An 18,704-nucleotide genomic window follows, 5' to 3' on the forward strand; every position below is an offset into this window, starting at 1 on the left:
TCAACACACTAGGAATAGAAGGGAACTTCCTTACCTAGTAAAGGACATCTGTGAAAGCCCATAGCTAATATCCTACTCGGAGAAAGAGAGAAAGCTTTCCCCTAAGATTAGGCATAAGGCAAGGATGTCTACTCTTGCCACTCATACTCAGCATTGTACTAGAGGTCCTAGCCAGGGCAGTTAAACAAGATAAAGAAATAAAAGGCATTCAGATTGGAAAAATAGAATTAGGAGTTCCTGCTGGATGCAATAGGATTGGCGGCATCTCTGCGGCGCTGGACGTAGGTTCAATCCCCAGCCCAGCACGGTGCATTAAAGGAGCCTGTGTTGCCACAGCTGCATAAGCTCAGATCTGATCCCTGGCCTGGGAACGTCAAAGGCCACGAGGCAGCTGAAAAAGAAAAGAAAAACAACAACAACAAAAAGAAAAGTAGAAGTAAAACTCTCTCTTTTTTGCAGATGACATGATCCTAGATATAGAAAACCCCAGAGAATTCACGAAAAAACTGCTAGATCTAATAAATGAATTCAGAGGTGCAGGATACAAGATGAACACACAAAAAATCAATTGTGTTTTTATATACCAGCAGTGAACAATCTAAAAAGGAAGTTAAGAAAATTACTCCATTTACGACAGCATCCAAGAGTTCCTGTCATGGTTCAGTAGTTAACGAGCCCGACTAGCATCCATGAGTACACAGGTTCGATCCCTGGCTTCGCTCAGTGGGTTAAGGATCTGGTGAGCTGTGGTATAGGTTGTAGACATGACTTGGATCCCACGTTGCTGTGGCTGTGGTGTAGGCCGGCAGCTACAGTTCCAATTGGACCTCTAGCCTGGGAATCTACATATGTCGCAGGTGCAGCCCTAAAAAGACCAAAAAAAAAAAAAAAAAGGAAAATACAGTAGCATCCAAAAGAATAAAATACCTGAGAGTAACCAAGGAGGTAAAAGACTTGTACACAGAAAGCTATAAATGTTGCTGAAAGAAATTTAAAAAGACCCAAATAAATGGAAAGCCATCCCATGTTCATGGATTAGAAGACTTAATGTTAAGATGGTAAGACTCCTCCAATTGGGTTATAGATTCAACACAATTCCTATTAAAGTCCTAGCTGCCTTTCTACAGAAATTGATGAGCTAGTCCTAAAATTCATATGGAAATGCAAAGGGCCTAGAGTAGCCAAAACAATCATGAAAAAGATCAGAGTTGGAGGACTCATACTTCCTAATTTCAGAACTTACTACAAAGCTACAGTAATCAAGACGTTGTGGTACTGGTATAAGGTTAGGCATGTAGATCAATAGGATACAACTGAGAGTCCAGAAGTAGACCTTTACGTTTATGGTCAGTTGATTTTCGACGGGTGCCAAGACATTTTGTTGGGAAGAGAAGTCTCATCAACAGATGATGCTAAGACAACTGGATATCCACATGCAAAAGGTCGAAGTTAGAGTCCACGCTCATTCCCACACAAAGACTAACTCAAAGTGGATCATCTACCTAAATATAACAGCTGAAACTATAAACCTTTTGGAAGAAAACATAGCAGTAAATCTTCATGACCTTTGGTCAGGAAATAGTTTCTTAAATATGACAACAGAAGCACAGGTGACAAAATAAAAAACAAATAAACCAGACTTGAAAACTTTCTCGGATGCCAAAAGGAATCATCAGGAAAGTGCAGAGACCCACAGAATGGGAGAAAATATTTGCAAATCATATATCTCATCTGATGGGATGGCAGAGTCACCTAAGAGAGCGGGAGAGCGAGAGGATGAGGAAACTAGTGGAATTGTCCCCTAGCACTGAACACCCACATGAGGTCAGTGGAAATGATTTTAAAGTGAGTAAGACCAGTTCAGTCCATCTTGTCTCTTGCTCTGGTCGGTTTAGCCACCTGGATGCAGGTCCTGAGACTTAACACAGTTTGGGGTTTTGCCAGGGCAGTACAGGTAGGTATGTAATCCCTTATCTGCACTTCTGAAATTTAAAGAGGTCTGAAAATTCATAGTTATCTTGTTCGTTTGTTTTGGTAAGTTTGGCAAAACTTTGTGGTGGCAACATCTTACCTGAATGATTATGAAGCTGTATAAACCTGTAAGGCTTTATTTATCCCACTTAGTGGACATACATCTTCATGGGGTTTTTTTTGTTCCGTTTTGTTTTTTGCTTTTTAGGGCCACACCTGTGGCATGTGGAGGTTCCCAGGCAAGGGGTCCAATTGGAGCTATAGCTGCCAGCCTACGCCAGAGCCACAGCAACTCGGGATCTGAGTCGCGTCTGCGACCTACACCATAGCTCACAGCAACGCCGGGTCCTTAACCCACTGAGCGAGGCCAGGGATTGAACCGGCAACCTCATGGTTCCTAGTCGAATTCGTTTCCACTGCACCACCACGGGAACTCCATGTTTGTGGATTTTAATGCAGAAATGTCACTCTGACTTCGGGGTGCTGCCCCAGGCTCTGCTGGGGCATTTATAGTATATTACCTTCCCCTGATCCCCAAAATTCTGAATTCTAAGACACATCAATGCCCAAGGGATTGCGAAGGGACACTGTGCAAGGGAGTTGAGGATGTTTCCCAGGAGTGACTCTTCTGATGGGCTGTGGAAGCACAGGCACCGAGGAAGGAGAGAAACGTGCATGTGAGGAATGAGGAGGGATGCTGAAAAGGTGGCAGGATCAATGGGTTATTGATCCTGGGGGGGCTGAAGAATTATTGGAGTCTGAATGCTAGAAGGAGAATCCTGGAGAGGTGGAGATTTGTTTCAGTTGAGCTTTAATTCTTAAGGGACATAATTACAGAATACAAGTCAGTCCCACCCTTTTGGTTTTTTACTTGGGAATCATTTTTAGTAAAAGCTTCTCTAGTTCTGAATGTCTTCCTCTTTATTCTTTCAATACAAATGATATATCGTGTGGTGCTTTTAAAGGAAACATTGCCAAAGAATGCCCAGAAGTAGTGATTGAACTTCTGTCCCAAAGTATATCCAACCCTCTCCTCACTTTTTTATAGATGGAAAAAATTACACACACACACACACACAGACACATGCACATACACACCAGGACATCTGTCTGGTGACTAAGGGACAGAATGCTGGAAATGGGGGCTGTTGGAAATTCTGAACAGTAGCACTCTTGGCACATTGTTGGTTTTGGTGTAGATTAGGAAGAATGGCTTAACGCAGTCGCTTAGTCCTTGTAAAATTCTTTTTATGTGTAGGGAAGAGATAGGAAAAGCAAATTGACAAAAAGAAGTTCTTGAGCAGGTCAGTTGCCTAATTCTCACTCTGTCTGCACACATCAGAGCCTAATGCTGATAGTGATTTACTTACACTTCTAGTTAATTATTAGACATCGGGAGACACTATATATCAAGCCTAATGGAATATATGGAGCCTGATGAGAAAGTTTTCTGTTTTGACTAATAAATTTTAACTCAAATGGCCAAGCCTAGTGAAATATTATGGCCTTTGAAATATTTTAGAACTTGTGCTGAGAAACTGTTACTTTATTCAGTGAATGAATTTATCATCCCTTCCAAATCACAGGCCTTAGCTCTAGGTCTAGAGTGGAGGCAGGAGGCAACGCTGAATCAGAAAGTGGAAAAACTAATCAAATCCTTAAAGACCAAGAGCAGTGAGGCAGAGTTAGGCTGACTTTTTCACTGGTAGCCTCTAGCTATACATTTTCTCATTTGAGTAACCAAAGGTGGGTTGTTTGTAACTTCGGTAGTAAGATGCACTTGGTTTTATTCACACATCCTGATTTCCCTCCATTCTTCCCTGTGTTATTTTTCTTGTAAACATTGTACTGGCCACTGCAAAAGTTAGATGCTTTTCTTCTTTGCTCACAAGATCTAGAAGCCTTCCTGGTGCCTGACTCTTCCCTTTCAGAGATATTAATGGTTAGTCACTGTGTGCAAAGCAGTGTGCAGAGTTCTATGGAAGGAATTTGAGTAAGACTATACCCTCACCCTTAAGACGCTTGCAGCAGGGGTTCCCATTGTGGCTCAGAGGTGACGAACCCGGCTAGTATCCCTGAGGATGCTGGTTCGATCACTGGCCTCAATCAGTGGGTTAAGGATCTGGCGTTGCCGTGAGCTGTGGTGAAGGTCGAAGACAAGGCTTGGGGCTGCGGTGTTGGCTGGCATCTACAGCTCTGATTTGACCCCTAGCCTGGGAACTTCCATATGCCACAGTGTGGTGCTAAAAAAGACAAAAAAAAAAAAAAAAAAAGCAGCAGCAGCTTGCAGCCAAGCAGAGGAGATGACATGAAAATACACAACCAGAGTGCTTGGTGAGGGGTGTTAAAGAAATTCCTAACCATCTGGGAGAATCAGAGAAGGCTGCAGGGAGGAGGTGGCATTTGATCTAGGCCTTCAAAGAAGGACAGATAGGATGTTAGACAGGATGAGGCTGAGGGGGAAGGAGACACAGGACCAGAGGATTGGGGGGTGGTTGTAGGTCATGGAAAGGAAAGAATAGTTAGTTGTCCTAAGAGAATAAATGATAAGGGAGAGGATCACTTTTGCCCCAGTTTATCATGATCCAGTTTGGGAAAGTCCTGCAAGTAATAGCCTACTTTTCAAATATTGACTTACTATTTTTTGAATTTTCTGTGCTTTTTACATTTTCTTCCTGCCATTCTGCTTTTCCTTCATTTCATATCTTACTTTTTTCTACCGTTGACAGTCAGTGGAAAGGAACATCGAATTATTGTATTTATTCATTTTTGGTGTTAGTGGCTGTGGTGATTTAGCTGTGGGAAGTGTTAATTTTTTGTGATTATCTATGAGTATTATCTGAGTTGAAAATACTTTTTTTTTTTTTTTTTGTCCACCCCAGCAGCCAGGGATCGAACCCGTGCCACAGCCTCTGTAATGACAATGCTAGATCCTTAACCCACTGCACCACAAGAGAACTCTGACAATATTTCTATTTATTGAATACTTAGATTTTGTTAAGTGCTTTACTTTTATCATTTTTTAAAATTGCAGATCATCTTTATGAGGTACAATTATTCTGAGGAAACCGAGTCTCATGTCAACTAACTTGTCCCACCCTACACAGCTAGCGAGGGGCAGAGCTGGATGGAATTCAGACTCCAAAGCTGTGGCATTTTTCTGACTCGTTGGCGGATGTTTCCAGTTATATTGAACCCTGAGACATACCCATTCAGGGAATTAAAAGCTCATATCTAGAAGCATTAGATCTTAGACAGTGGGAGATAGAAACCCAAGACTGGGATTTCACAAACCTATTTCATAAATAAAAGATATTTAAATAGAAAACACTATATTGAAATTATTTCAGCTCTTTTTACAAAGCTCTCAAGACACATTTCTTGCAGGAAAAGGACCAACTTGAAGATACTATAGTAAGGGTCAGGGTGTGGGGGCCTGTTGGAGGAAGCACAATAGATCTGTTCCCTCTCTTCTTTTCCTGGAAGAACCAGCTTTTTCTTTTGGGAAATGAGACCCAAGAGGAGGCTAGATCTGAACCATTGTAACAGTAAAATAATGAGAAGTGTTTTACGATTGTTTCATTCATTTGGATTGAATGTTTGTTTGTTTAAATTCAAATACTCTTGGGATGGTTTGAAAAAAAAAAAAAGGTAATTCCCACCCACTTAAACCACCCAGTTCTCTACGCCCCGTGTGAGAAGGAGAATATTGTTTGAGGAGGAGGAAGTGCTGATAATCAGTAGTGATAAAAGCAGAGGTTCCAGAGTTCCTGTTGTGGCTCAGTGGGTTAAGGACCCAACATAGTGTCCATGAGGATGTGGGTTCAATCCCTGGCCTTTCTCAGTGGGTTAAGGATCCGGCATTTCTGCAAACTGCAGCATAGGTCTTGGATCTGGCGTGGCCGTGGCTGTGGTGTAGGCTGGCAGCTGCGGCTCTGATTTGATCCCTGGCCAGGCTCTGTGGTGGGAGTGAGCATGGGAATATTTCAGGTACAAAAGGAACACTGGTGGAACCGGAGCACAAGGGGGGAGACTAGGCTGGAGAGGTAGTAAAGAGGCCTTTAGGCTGCAATAAGGGTTGTATACGTTGGCACGCTTGCATTTTGAAAATGCTGCTCTGAATAGATGAGAACAAAATGAAGGAGGGACAAGAATAAATGTTACAATATCATTTTCCTAACTCAGGTGAGACCATGTGTGTTTTATTCTTCCGTAGCATATGGAGATTCCCAGTCTAGGGGTCTAATTGGAGCTGTAGCTGCCAGCCTACACCAGAGCCACAGCCACAGCAACGTGGGATCCCAGCTGCATCTGCAACCTACACCACAGCTTATGAACACTGGATTCTTAACCCAATGAGCGAGGCCAGGGATAGAACCCAAGTCCTCATGGGTGCTAGTTGGGTTCATTAACCACTGAGCCACTGCGGTAACTCCTGTTTTATTCTTCACTGTTTTCTCTGTGTGCTTAATACTTATGGGGTGAATGAAGATGATAATAGCTTGTGCTAAGGTATAGGCAGGGGAGGTAGAGAAAAACGGGCAGATTCATGAACTGGTGGATCACATGTATAAGACTTGAGATAGGTTAGATATTGAGTGTAAGGGAAAAGGAATTCCAGGGATAACATTTAGGTCATTGAAGCCTAGAGAAGAGAATGAAACTCTTGGGGGAAGTATCTGGAATAAGGAGAACAGAAAGCTTGAAACAGTCTTGACAAGGGATGCTAGGCTAGCATTTACTCTTTGGGTAGAGGAGCTGGCTGACTATGGTGTGAAATGAAGGAGGCACCTCAGAGATGCCAGGAAAAGAGTGTTTCAGGAAGGTGAGAATGTCCAGTGTCACTTGCTGCTTCAAGAAATCTGGTAGGACGAGTCATGACAGATGTCTGTTAGACATGGGGATTGCGAGACCTTGACCTGAGTCATTTCAGAATAATGGAGGCAGAGGTTCCTATCGTGGCTCAGGGGTTAATGTATACGACTAGGAACCATGAGGTTTCAGGTTCAATCCCTGGCCTTTCTCAGCGGGTTAAGGATCCAGCGTTGCCGTGAGCTGTGGTGTAGGTTGCAGACACGGCTCGGATCTGGCGTTGCTGTGGCTGTGGTGTAGGCCGGCAGCTGTAGCTCCAATTGGACCCCTCGCCTGGGAACCTCCATATGCCGAGGGTGTGGCCCCAGAAAAGACCAAAAAAAAAAAAAAGAAAAAAAAAGAATAATGGAGACAGAAATATTAGGTGGTATAGAGTTGCTGGAGGAGTGAGTGGGCAATGTGGAAAGGGAACAGAGAAAAAACAGTTACCTATGGCGAGTGGGTCATTTTATGGTAATTTTACACTATAGACATGAACAATAATTCCTTCCCTGATATTTGAAATAATAGTATGTGTGGACTTATCTTTTGTATGCTTCAAATGTAGTATAAAAATAGCAAATGACTTTTTTGGGGGATAATTTGAAAGGCAGGAGATATGAGAACTAAAAAAAAAGTGGTAAAGTAGGAATTAAAACTGAAATAGATACCTCTTCACTAAGAATTCTTGTGGGCGCTAGAAAGGAAGCTGAAGGAATAGTAAACCCAAGCATCATGAGTCCACGTGTATGAGTCATGGATGTTGACTGCACTGCTTTCATATGTTCTCTATGTACTGGGGAGGGAGTTTGAAAAATCCTGACTCAGCAAGGCTAAGTTAAATAGAGGGTTGCCCCAAGCATTTTTCCATCTCAAGCATTTGTGGCTGTGAACCATGGAAGCCTGAGAGGTAGCAGTCAGTAACTGTGGGTTACAAATTCAGGAAGCCAGGGAATATGAGGCTATAAAACTGCTTTAGAAATTACTTGGCTTTTTGATAAGGATGCCAAAAGAGTTGGGGAAAAGAATGGTCTTTCAACAAATGGGGCCATCGGATATCCAGATGCAAAAGAATGAAGATGGACCCCTACCTGATACCGTACATAGAAGTTAACACAAATTGTATCCAAGATCTAAATATAAGAACTGAAACTATAAAGCTTGGGGAAAACAAGGGAGTAAATCTTTATGATCTTGGGTTAGGCAGTCGTTTCTTAGATACAACACCAGATACATCAATGGCAAAATAAAAAATTGGACTGCATCAAAATTAAAAACTTTGATAACAGCACCCACAGATGAGATTTAAAAAGAGACCATTATCCAGAGTATATAAAGAACTCTTAAAAACCTCAGTCAGAAGAAGACATTCTAATGAAAGAATGGGCAAAGCATCTGAGTAGGCACTTCTCCAGAGAAGATACACAGGTGGGCAGCGCGCACAGGAAGCTGCTCAACTTCATTTGCCATCAGGGAAGTCCAGATCAAACTGCAAGGAGGTAATACTTGATACCCACTAGGATGGCTGTAATTAAAAAGTCAGATAATAACATGTGCTGGCAAGGATATGGAAAAGTTGGACCCCTCACATACTGCTGGTGGGAATGTAAAATGATGCAGCCCTTTTGGAAAACAGTCTGGCAGTTCCTCACAGTGTTAGATGTAGAGTTACTGCATGACCTCCAAATTCGTCTCCTAGGTATAAACTCAAGAGAAATGAGAGCATATAGCCACACAAACACAAGTACATGACTGTTCATAGCAGCATTATTCATAATAGCCATAAAGTGGAGATAACCCAGATGTCCCTCACTGGCGAGTGGTTAAGCAAAGTGTGGTCCATACATAACAATGGACTATTACTCAGCCATGAAAAGAAATGAAGTCCTAACATGAGCCACAGCGTGCCTAAAACTTTTTTTTTTTTTTTGTCTTTTTGCTATTTCTTTGGGCTGCTCCCGAGGCATATGGAGGTTCCCAGGCTAGGGGTCAAATAGGAGCTGTAGCCACTGGCCTACGCCAGAACCACAGCAACGCTGGATCCGAGCCGCGTCTGCAGCCTACACCACAGCTCCAGGCAACGCCGGATCATTTAACCCACTGAGCAAGGGCAGGGACTGAACCCGCAACCTCATGGTTCCTAGTCAGATTCGTTAACCACTGCGCCACGACGGGAACTCCATTGTGCCTAAAACTTGAAAACCTGTTAAGTGAAATAAGCCAGTCGTAAAAGGCCATGTATGATATGATCCTCTTTATATGAAGTGTCCAAAATGGGCGTATCTATAGAGACAGAAAGATGAGTGGCTGCATAGGACGGTTGGGAGTATGTGGCTGGGAGTTAGTGGGGCTGACAGCTAGTATGGGGTTTCTTTTAGGGGGGATGAAAATATCCTAAAATTAAATATGATTGCAGAGCTCTGAATTTACTAAAAAATGCTGAATTATCTACACTTTGAATGGGTGAATTGTATGGTAAGTGGATTATATCTCAATAAAGCTGTTAATTATTTGGCATTATCTGTAGCAAATCAAAACAAATGTAATTGGTATTATTTCTAAAGTGTTGCCAGGTTTTATTTTAAGGAACAGTAATATATTCATAAGGGCTCTAGTCAGTATACCCTTCATCCTCCAGTCCTTTTTTCCCTGTAGAATTAGAGAATTTCTCACTGTGAATTTGCAGACTGGAAAGGGTTTCTAGAAACATCTATATATACTCTTTGCTCTGGACATTACTAAATAAATACTGGCAAATTCTTCTTGGGTTTTTCCATGACCTTAGAAATGTTAAATACTGTTGTACTGAAACAGTACTGTCCTGGAGGGTAAAAACTTCTAAGACTTTAAGCTTTTTCTTCTAGTTACTTGCATCTTTTTAAATAACATGTTTATATGACTGTTGATTTGTGGAATCCTCTCCTGACCTCCCACCGCGGTGGTGAGGACCTGCTCTCCTGCACCCCTCCCCCCACACTTCAGTTCTCCCTTCTCCTGTTGTCCTTGTCGTCACAGTTTTGTGAGAACAAGTGTTTCCAACATTGTGATTACATAAATGTTCACAAGCGAGGTACTGTGATTGCATTTCCTTACAAATTTGCTTTATCCCAGAGCTAACAATACTTGCTTTTTAAAAATGTGCTCAATTTCCTATGTGTCTCTTGCAAAATTTCCCGCACATATTCCACGTGCCTTGAATGTATGAAATAACGTGTTATCGCCTCCCCTTTCTCCTGAGGCCTCACTCCGGCGCTCCCGGGCCTCTTCCTTCTTCTCTTCCTTTTCCCCGGCTGGCGGCTGGCGGCGGGCGGCTGGCGCGGAGTCCTGGGACCCGCCTCCCCTTCTTTCCTGAGGGAGACCTGTTGGCCCGCCTCTGTCTTTCTCCTTCTTGCCGTGTGCTCTCATTTTACTGCAGCTCATCTTCCTGTGACAGAGCGAGTGGCAAGTAAACCGTCCAGTCCTTGCCTGTGTGGGGTGCTTCGTGCAGCTCGGGTGAAGCCTTCCGCCGTGTGTGGAATGCGAGGTCGCAGGTCGTTGTCCTCAGAATGTCGAAGGCAGTGCTCTGCTGTCCTCTGGCCTCTGCGATTGGTACTGAGGTGTCTTATCCCATCTAGATTTACTTTCCTTCATTTTAGGGTGACTAGACAGATAATTTATTGTCACCCCTGGGACCCTGGAGGTGCCAGTGGAAGAAGAGGACGGCCGGCCTCAGCCATCACCGGCGCGGCTCGCGGCCTGTTTCTCGCTGCCCGTTCAGGACCTTCTCCGCTTGCAGAGCCGCAGTTCACGATGAGGTGGCTTATGCAAGGTTCGTTTCCCTTCATGGCCCTAGGCTGTCGTGGGTTCGTTCCTGTCATTCCGTTTGGAGAAGTTTTTGTTATGATTTAATAAATTTCTCCGGGCCTTTCTTGGAAATATTATTATTGAGAAAAAATATGATTGAGAAAATACGATGTTTGACATCCTGGATTATCCTCTAAATTTTCTTCTTCTCTCACAAACAAGGGGATGTTATCTTTTTGCCCTTTTGTCTTATATATGAGATTTTTGTACATGTATCTTCCGGTTCTATTGACATTTTTAAAAGTTTGTTATGTTTAATTTCTTATTTTACTCTTTTCTCATAGCATCCTATTCTAATGGAAGTGTATCTTCTCTGACTTCTCTGAGGCTATCCACTCTGAGTTTTCTTTCTCTCTCTCCCTTTCTTTCCTTTCCTTTTTCCTTCTTTCTTTTTTCTTCCTGGTTTCATTTGTTCTCTGCATTCCTTTTTTTTTTTTTTTTTTTTTCCTGTTTGTTTTGCTCTGTGTCTGAGGCTTTCCTCAGTTGCTGGTGATGCTTTAATTGTCCCTTCATATTTCAAAGTAAAGCATTCAAAAGTGTTTCTGAAACCTGGGCAGAGCTCTTTGGCTCCTTTTTTATGTAATTGTGCTGTGAACTAACCTCTGGGTTGTCAGAACTTGGAAATCCTATTTTCTGGGGAGATGAGGGATAACTGTGCAATTTCTCCAGAAAAGACTCCTCTAGGAAGTTTACCCACGGTGCTAGCATCCTGTGTACAGGGTGGGGCAGGAGACAGAAGGTCCCACGGATTAGCATAGAGCCTGTCCCTTATCCCCCCCTCCCAGCCTTCATTTCCCTCAGTTTGGAGCTTTTGTGGCTCAGTATTTTCCAGAGAATAAAACTTTTCTCCCTTGTGAGAGACGTGGCCGTAGTGGGTAACTGCGGCTCCAGGAGTTTGTCCTTAGAGTGGATTCCAGGGGCCTAATTAGCTCTTCCCGCACCTTTTTCCCTCTGGGTCCTTGGGTGATAACTTCCTTCTACTGCGTCATCTCCTGACCGTCTTTGAACATCTTATGAAAATCTACTCTCATTAGTTCTCCCTTTCCTCTTCTGTCTTATGGGTTAATATATGTGTTTTTTTAATTTGGGGGGGGGTTAGTATATTTATTTTACACCTCTGCTGTCCTTTAGGGGAGTTGAAAAGGGAGACGAGATAGACTGATGTGTTCAGTCTGCTATTTTTAACTGATTCTGGCATGCGTTTTTCCAGGCAGAGTATTACACATGCTGATTAGATTCTGAATAGTATGGTGAGGGCCACTCCTCCTATGTGTTTCTTATGGATTAAATAGGTTTTTGTGGGCTGACCTGGAAACCCAGCTACGTCTGTGATTTTCCCCTAGAACTAGAGAAACAGGCCTTTCTGAATTGACTCTGGAGAAATTATAACAGATTGAAACAAAAATTTTTCATATGACTCTCCATTTTCCAAACCGTGTAGAAAATTACAAATATTGGTGAAATAAAAAGCTCCAATAACTAACAGAAACCTGAATTTTAATGGAAAAGTTTGTTCATGAGGTTAAACTATTAAAATTTAACTGAGAAGCAAAACTAAATTCTTCAGCAGTATCCCCAAAACTTCATTTTCCAGCAAGATTTCCGAAAGCAGTTTTCCTAATTAAATTTAAGCCCAGTGATAGTGTGAGCTGTGGGAGGTGGCAGCTCCAGGATGAGTTTGTGTACTTGTGTTTTCTTGCGACTTTCTTATTCCTGCCTCGTATACAACAGGGTCTTCTGCAGCATTGGACGGAAGAAACTAGACTCGGCTAGTTAGGCCAAGAGAAGTCTGATCCCAACCATGAATGACTAATAGCTGCATAAGCCAGTTGGGTAGTGAAAATGCAACCCCAAATATGTGAAGTCCACGGGGTGCTTGAGAGTAAATGCTGCACTGGCTTGGTGTTGCTACGGGTATAAGGCACCCACTGCAGTCATGCGGCCCCCTGTATTGCTGGGGCAGCTTCCGAGAACACTGGCTCCCAGGGGCCACGATGGCCCCAGTCTCCCGGGTCAGACACTGTTAGGAAAAGCAGGGATGGTGGCCCTGACCCCTTATGTGACTGGAATACGGTGAGGGCACTGAGATGTAGTCATTCCATTATTTTCCTTGTTCCCTTTTTCTTCCTTTCTTTTTCTTCTTCTTTATTTAAAAACAAAACAAAACAAAGCCATGCTTTTTGTTAACCTCTCCTCCCTCTACGCCACCCAACCTTGCTTTTGACAGGATATTGACTGGGAACCAGAGCCCATTTTTACTGAGCCTTAAGGGCAGCTGTTTACAGAGTAGCAGTGGAACATGGGGTTACTGTGTCGTATGTCTGTGTAACACTGGATTTGGATCTTGTATTTAGCTGCCAGAAGTGACTGTGATGAAGTAGGGGAGATAAACTGATAGATTGGCTGCCAGAAAGATGTTGGGAGTCAATCAGATAAAGAGGGCAGAGAAATAGCTTGCTGTTTTCTAGTGATAATAAACCAGAGGCCTCTGGTCCCCACATTTTTAAACATAATTGCCATAGTAATAATGTCTAAAATAAGCAAATGAAAAAACATCACAGGAGGTGTTTTTAATTGACGATTGAGATATCCTTTTCCCTTTTGCAATAAAGATTCATCCTATGTGGAAATGACTATTTTTACAAATGTGTTTTACTTCTTCCAGCGCCTCCTTACAAAAACAGACGACAATTAGAGAGTGAACTACTTTCGTACCAGTTTATTCCTCTCTCTTTATCCTTCTGCACACCTCGGCTCTTTTACTTGGTGAACTATCTACATAGCTTCCCTGCTTTACCTTCAAAATAATGACTTATTTTTGTGAAGAGACAAGTCTTAAAGTCAAACCTGTGTTATTGACAGGTGATGAGCAGGAAGGAGTTTATTTTAGTGTCTTCTCTTAGATTTCTCTCAGATTTTTGGAATTTTAATCTCTGTTGCTGTTTCCCTGCATTCAGTACTTTTATGGGAGAGAGGAGATCTAGTTTTATTATTGTAGTTTAAAATTCTCCTCCTTTAATGTCTGACTTTAAATTCCTTGCTTCTCTTCACCTAGGACTTAAAGATCCAATGCAAATTCTTTGGTCTGTGTGAAAGAGATGTAGGCTTTGATTGCATGTGGAGGACAACCCAGGGTTAAGAGGCGAGTAGGAGAGTGATTTAGAGTTCCCATGGAGTTAATTGTAGGGGATGAGACTGGCTCTCTGGGTCGTATTTTCAGGATGCGCATATGACTTTCTTTAGGTTCCCTCTTAAAATTATTGTGGCTGTGAATGTGTGAATGGGTTGGTGTTGTATAGGGTTAAATCATTTATTAGTAAGCCTGGCCGAGCACCAGCTATGGAAAGCAAGAGAATGAAGTCCACGCTTTTAATTATATCTAATAGAAGCTTTTTGCCTAGGGAAGACCTTCCTGACTGCCGGAGGTTATAGGTCAGAAGTTAACCATGTACCATTATCCTGTTGGTGAGAAGCTGATGCATTTTTTGCTTTTGCCACAGAGCCCTTCCCACCTGACCTTTTAAAGATTCTCCATTGATATCGATGAGGTGGACAAAACTAATCATAAAAACAACGAAGGGAGTGTTGCACACTCATTGATCCATTTGAAATGAACTATAGTACAATAAGTCTTCCAAATGGACTTCTCTTCTCTGCGATTGCTATAGCCACCTTTTTAAAGATGTATAAATATGAAAGGGTTAATGGGAATTCAGTCATGCTCTTGCCGCTGGGTTGTCCCTTATTGATTGTAGTTTTAGAGCTGTCACTATGCCATTCAGAATTCCTACTGTGCCCTCTTAAAGTCAGTTGGGGAGTTCCCAACTCAGCAGTAACGAATCCAACTAGCATCCATGAGGACGCCAGTTCGATCCCTCGCTCGGTGGGTTAAGGATCCAGTGATGCCATGAGCTGTGGTGTAGATCGCAGATGCAGCTCAGATCTGGTGTTGCTGTGAGCTGTGGTGTAGGCCAGCAGCTACAGCTCTGATTTGACCCCTAGCTCGGGAACTTCCAGATGCTGCGCGTTTGGCTCTAAAAAGGCCAAAAAAAAAAAAAAAAGTCAGTTGGTGCTGGGAGATGATAAATAAATCACTTGCTTTCCTTTTTCCCCTAGCTCCTTCGAGAACTCATAGAACGGAAGACCAGCTCCTTGGATCCCAATGATCAGGTGGCCATGGGAAGGTAATTGAGATACATCTTTCTGTTCACACAAGTAGCCTGTATGGTAGTTTCTCCCTCTGAGTCTCCTTAATTCTGCCTCTGAGGCAGTGACTGGCCCTATAATTATGAAAGTTAAGCAAGATAACAAGAGCTGGCCAAAGTGATGGAAATTGTTCATCCTACATTGCCTTCAGTGCAGTTTGAATGAGAGATTATAAAATTCCTGTATGTGTTTATTCTAGGTTTGTTTTGCAAAGTCCTTCTTAAGCTCTTCGCTCTCTGGTTTGGGCTGTGATTATATCTGTATCAATCTCCCGACCAGTGGATATAAAGCATCCACCCACACGCGTGCCCTCAGCTATCGGGATGTGGCATGGTGCACAACAGGTCCCTTGCTCTGTGAGGGTCTAATTTAGACCTCCACCCCTTCACTGAAAGCTGCAGCACAATTAGAACTGAAACATGGCAGCATTACCCAGATGTCAGGGTGGAATGAAAAGTAGTGAACGAAGGCTCTTGCGTGTATGCTTCACCCTGTGGTCGGAAAATAAAAAGGACATTTAGAGTGCTACCTAATGAATAGTGTACATTTAAATAGCCATGAGCCATAATTTGCAAAAAGCATGAAAGGAAATAAAAGCTTCAAGTGTCAGAATGGGATTCTGGGGCAGAGCAGCACTTTGAGAATGCAGTGAAAAATTTGTGTTGATGAAATAATTTTATGTGAGTAAAACATTGGAATTTTAGGATAGGATGTTGATATTTTGCATATCTCTGGAATGCTATAGAGAGCTGTTCACTATAAATTTAATGTGATAGAGCAAATTGCATTTAAGTGGTGATTATATTGTACATTTATCTGACTTTACAATAAAATAGATTATGGTAATTAAGATTATATTAAGATTACAGTAATTGGATTTCCATAGATTTTTTTTTTTGATGTTGAGTTTTCATTGTATAAATCAGGTAAGATGACTAGCTGCTGCTGTTTCTCCTTTTTTCCCCCAAATTTATTCATATAAGCAATTTATGATTTTCTTGGCCTAGTATCCTTTATTTGAAAAATTAATTTCTTTTAATCTAAAATGACTACAGAATGTATGAATCTTGTTTGGATCCTGATTCAAACAGATCAACTGTAAAATTGAGATAATCTGGGAAATTTAAGGACTGACTATTTGATAGTAAAGAATTATTGTTAACTTTTCAAATGTGTGACAGTGGTATTGATGGGGCTCTTCATATTGAGATTATATTTGGGGAGGAAGAAGCCCTTACCTTTTAGCAACATATTCTGGAATATTATAGATGAAATGAAAATTAAAATGTAGAACTACTACCAGTAGTGAATCATTCTTAACACATAGCAAAAAAGTGGAAAGCACCAGATAAAGCAGTTAGGTATTAACAAAGGGAAAATTAGATTTGAAGAATTCAAACCGAACAGTCGTTGCAATATTAGTAATAGAACGGGACTGCACAGCTAAAACATTAAAAGCCAAACCAAGCAGCCATACTCATTTTGATGGGTTTTCCTGCAGACTGGTAGGTTTAGTGCTTGTCACAGCAATTCCAAATACTAAGGAGCATTGTTAACCAAATTTGCTGTAGAATTTCCAGCTGCCGTTTTTTTTTTGTTTGTTTGTTTGTTTTTGCCATTGCACAAATCCTCTTCAATTGATTAGTTGCTTTGGCCTCAGACTGTCTTAGGAATTTGACGTAGGTTGTTGGTTTCTTTCTGCAGTGTCGTTAGTGAGAAAAACTCCAATTTGTCAATACGTGTAACTATTTCTGTTAGTGATGATACATAACGTTGCTTGTGAATTCCCCAGGCAGTGGCTTGCAATCCAGAAATTGAGAAGCAAAATCCACAAGAAAGTAGATAGGAAAGCCAGCAAAGGAAGGAAACTTCGGTGAGTTACTTTTTAGAAAAAATGTTAATGTTGTATTTTGTTATCTCTTCTCTTGCATGTTGTTACACCATTTTTCTATTTCTTCTGATGATTCTGCTATTAAGGAGCAAAAAAATAACTAAAACATTACTCGAGACTTTATTATTAATATTTTTTTTTGGCTGTGCCTATGGCATGTGGAAGTTTCCAGGCCAGGGATCAAACCCATGCCACAGCAGTGACTTGAGCCCCTGCAGTGACAATGCCAGATCCTTAACCTCCTGATGCCACAAGGGAACTCCTTGAGGCTTTTTGGAGATTCAGTTTCTCTCACTCTGAAATGGAAAGATAGTTTCAGTTGCTTTTTGTTCTCCTGTTGTGAATGGATGGGTTAAATAATACTGTATTTCCTCTGAACAAGTAGTAATAGGAAAATAAAACAAGTTAGTTGAAATTGCCTTAGTTTTAAAAAAAAGATTTCCTTAGAATAATATAAAAATTGTATTTCAGAGTCTTCTTTAGTATAGGATTATTTTGGGAGTTCCCTGGTTCCCTGGTAGGTTAAGGATCCGGCATTGTCACTGTGGTGGCACAGGTTTGATCCCTGGCCCCAGAACTTACGTATGCCACAGGTGCAGTCCCCCCCCCCCAAAAAAATGAGTAGGGTTATATTGTTCCATTTTCATGATGCCATATATGTACCCAGTACTAAAAAGATATAAATGAAGGATTCCAGAGACTGTTAACACTTCAGTGAGATGAGGAATATGATTTTTATGAGAAAACAGAAATTTCTGAGTGTAGGAAAGCCCTCAACCCTGCGAGCTCTTGAAGGAATCTTAAAAGTGTGGAGACAAAAGAAGGAGCAAGAATAGAAGTGAGGTTGCTCTGCTTTCAGACTTAGATTCCTTGTAGCTATTTTTATATATTACATAATATCACTCACACGAGGCCTCAATGTCAAAGAAACTACTTGTAATTCAGGTGCATATTGAAAAAAATCTTGAACTCATTGTGTTAGGACAGTTTTAGGCAGATAGGTAATCCCACGTCCTTATTAGAGCCTGCCTGTCATTAAATTCCCTTTAGACAAATGTGGATCTATCTCATTTTAAAATATCTTCAGAGAAGCAGATTCCACTTCTTTAATTAACTAGTTTTAGTATTTAACAGAACTCATCAGGAAATGCTTATTTTTCTTTAACTTTGCAGAAGTGTAAAGTAGCTTTTCATCATCTTTTGATTGAAAGTCACTGTTCTTAAATCACAGGTTAAAGTGTTATAATTTGTTTAACTTTTTGCATGTCGAAATCTCTACATCTTCCTACTTTTCCAAGTGTGTTCTCAGTGTACCAATTAGGAGCATGGACTCAAGAGTCTGGCTGCCTGAGTTTGAATCCAGGCTTTGACACTGACTAGTAGCTGCTTTGAGCAAGACCCTTAGAGCTCTGTGCTGGCTTCTGCATCTGTAGAATGGGGATGATAATAGGATCAGACTTGTAGGGTTGCTGTGAGGATCAAGTGAGTAAGTATATCTACAGCGTTTAGAGCAGCACCAGGTACGAGTAAGCACTGTTTAAGTGCTTGTTGTCATTAGTACTGCCATTATTATTGCTGTTATAATTCCCAAACTGGGTCAGTCCCTTACTGTGATGTTCATTTACTTGCCTCACGCACACCTCTTTTGGTACCTTTCTCTTCGGCAGCCCCACCCCCTCGACACCATAGAGGTTTAAAGAAGAATGTTAGTGATAGTACTTTATGATTGACCAGGCCGAGTAAAGTACCTGTTCTGTAATATTGAGATCATATTTTTCTCCAGTACTGTGCTTTTAAAATGATAGCTTTGAGGGAGTTCCTGTCGTGGCTCAGCAGTAACAAACCCAACTAGGATCCATGAGGACGTGGGTTCAATCCCTGGCCTCGCTCAGTGGGTTAAGGATCTGGCGCTGCCGTGAGCTGTGGTGTAGGTTGCCGATGC

The 18,704-nt window shown here is 41.7% G+C and overlaps 1 protein-coding gene across 2 annotated transcripts in view; it reads left to right on the forward strand.

Annotated features, from left to right (window-relative positions):
* The window catches only part of AATF (apoptosis antagonizing transcription factor), a 104,002-nt gene that overhangs the window by 55,423 nt on the left and 29,875 nt on the right, over positions 1-18,704 (forward strand). Inside the window, exons 9-10 of one of the 2 annotated variants that reach the window (XM_047757567.1) lie at positions 14,782-14,849; positions 16,664-16,744. In XM_047757567.1, the coding sequence (XP_047613523.1) occupies positions 14,782-14,849; positions 16,664-16,744 (149 nt within the window). Of the gene's footprint in view, positions 1-10,457; positions 10,482-14,781; positions 14,850-16,663; positions 16,745-18,704 lie in introns of those variants that run through there. The other variant, XM_047757568.1, reaches the window with a different exon arrangement.

This window comes from Phacochoerus africanus, chromosome 14, assembly GCF_016906955.1.
Source record: "Phacochoerus africanus isolate WHEZ1 chromosome 14, ROS_Pafr_v1, whole genome shotgun sequence".
Lineage (NCBI taxonomy): Eukaryota > Metazoa > Chordata > Mammalia > Artiodactyla > Suidae > Phacochoerus > Phacochoerus africanus.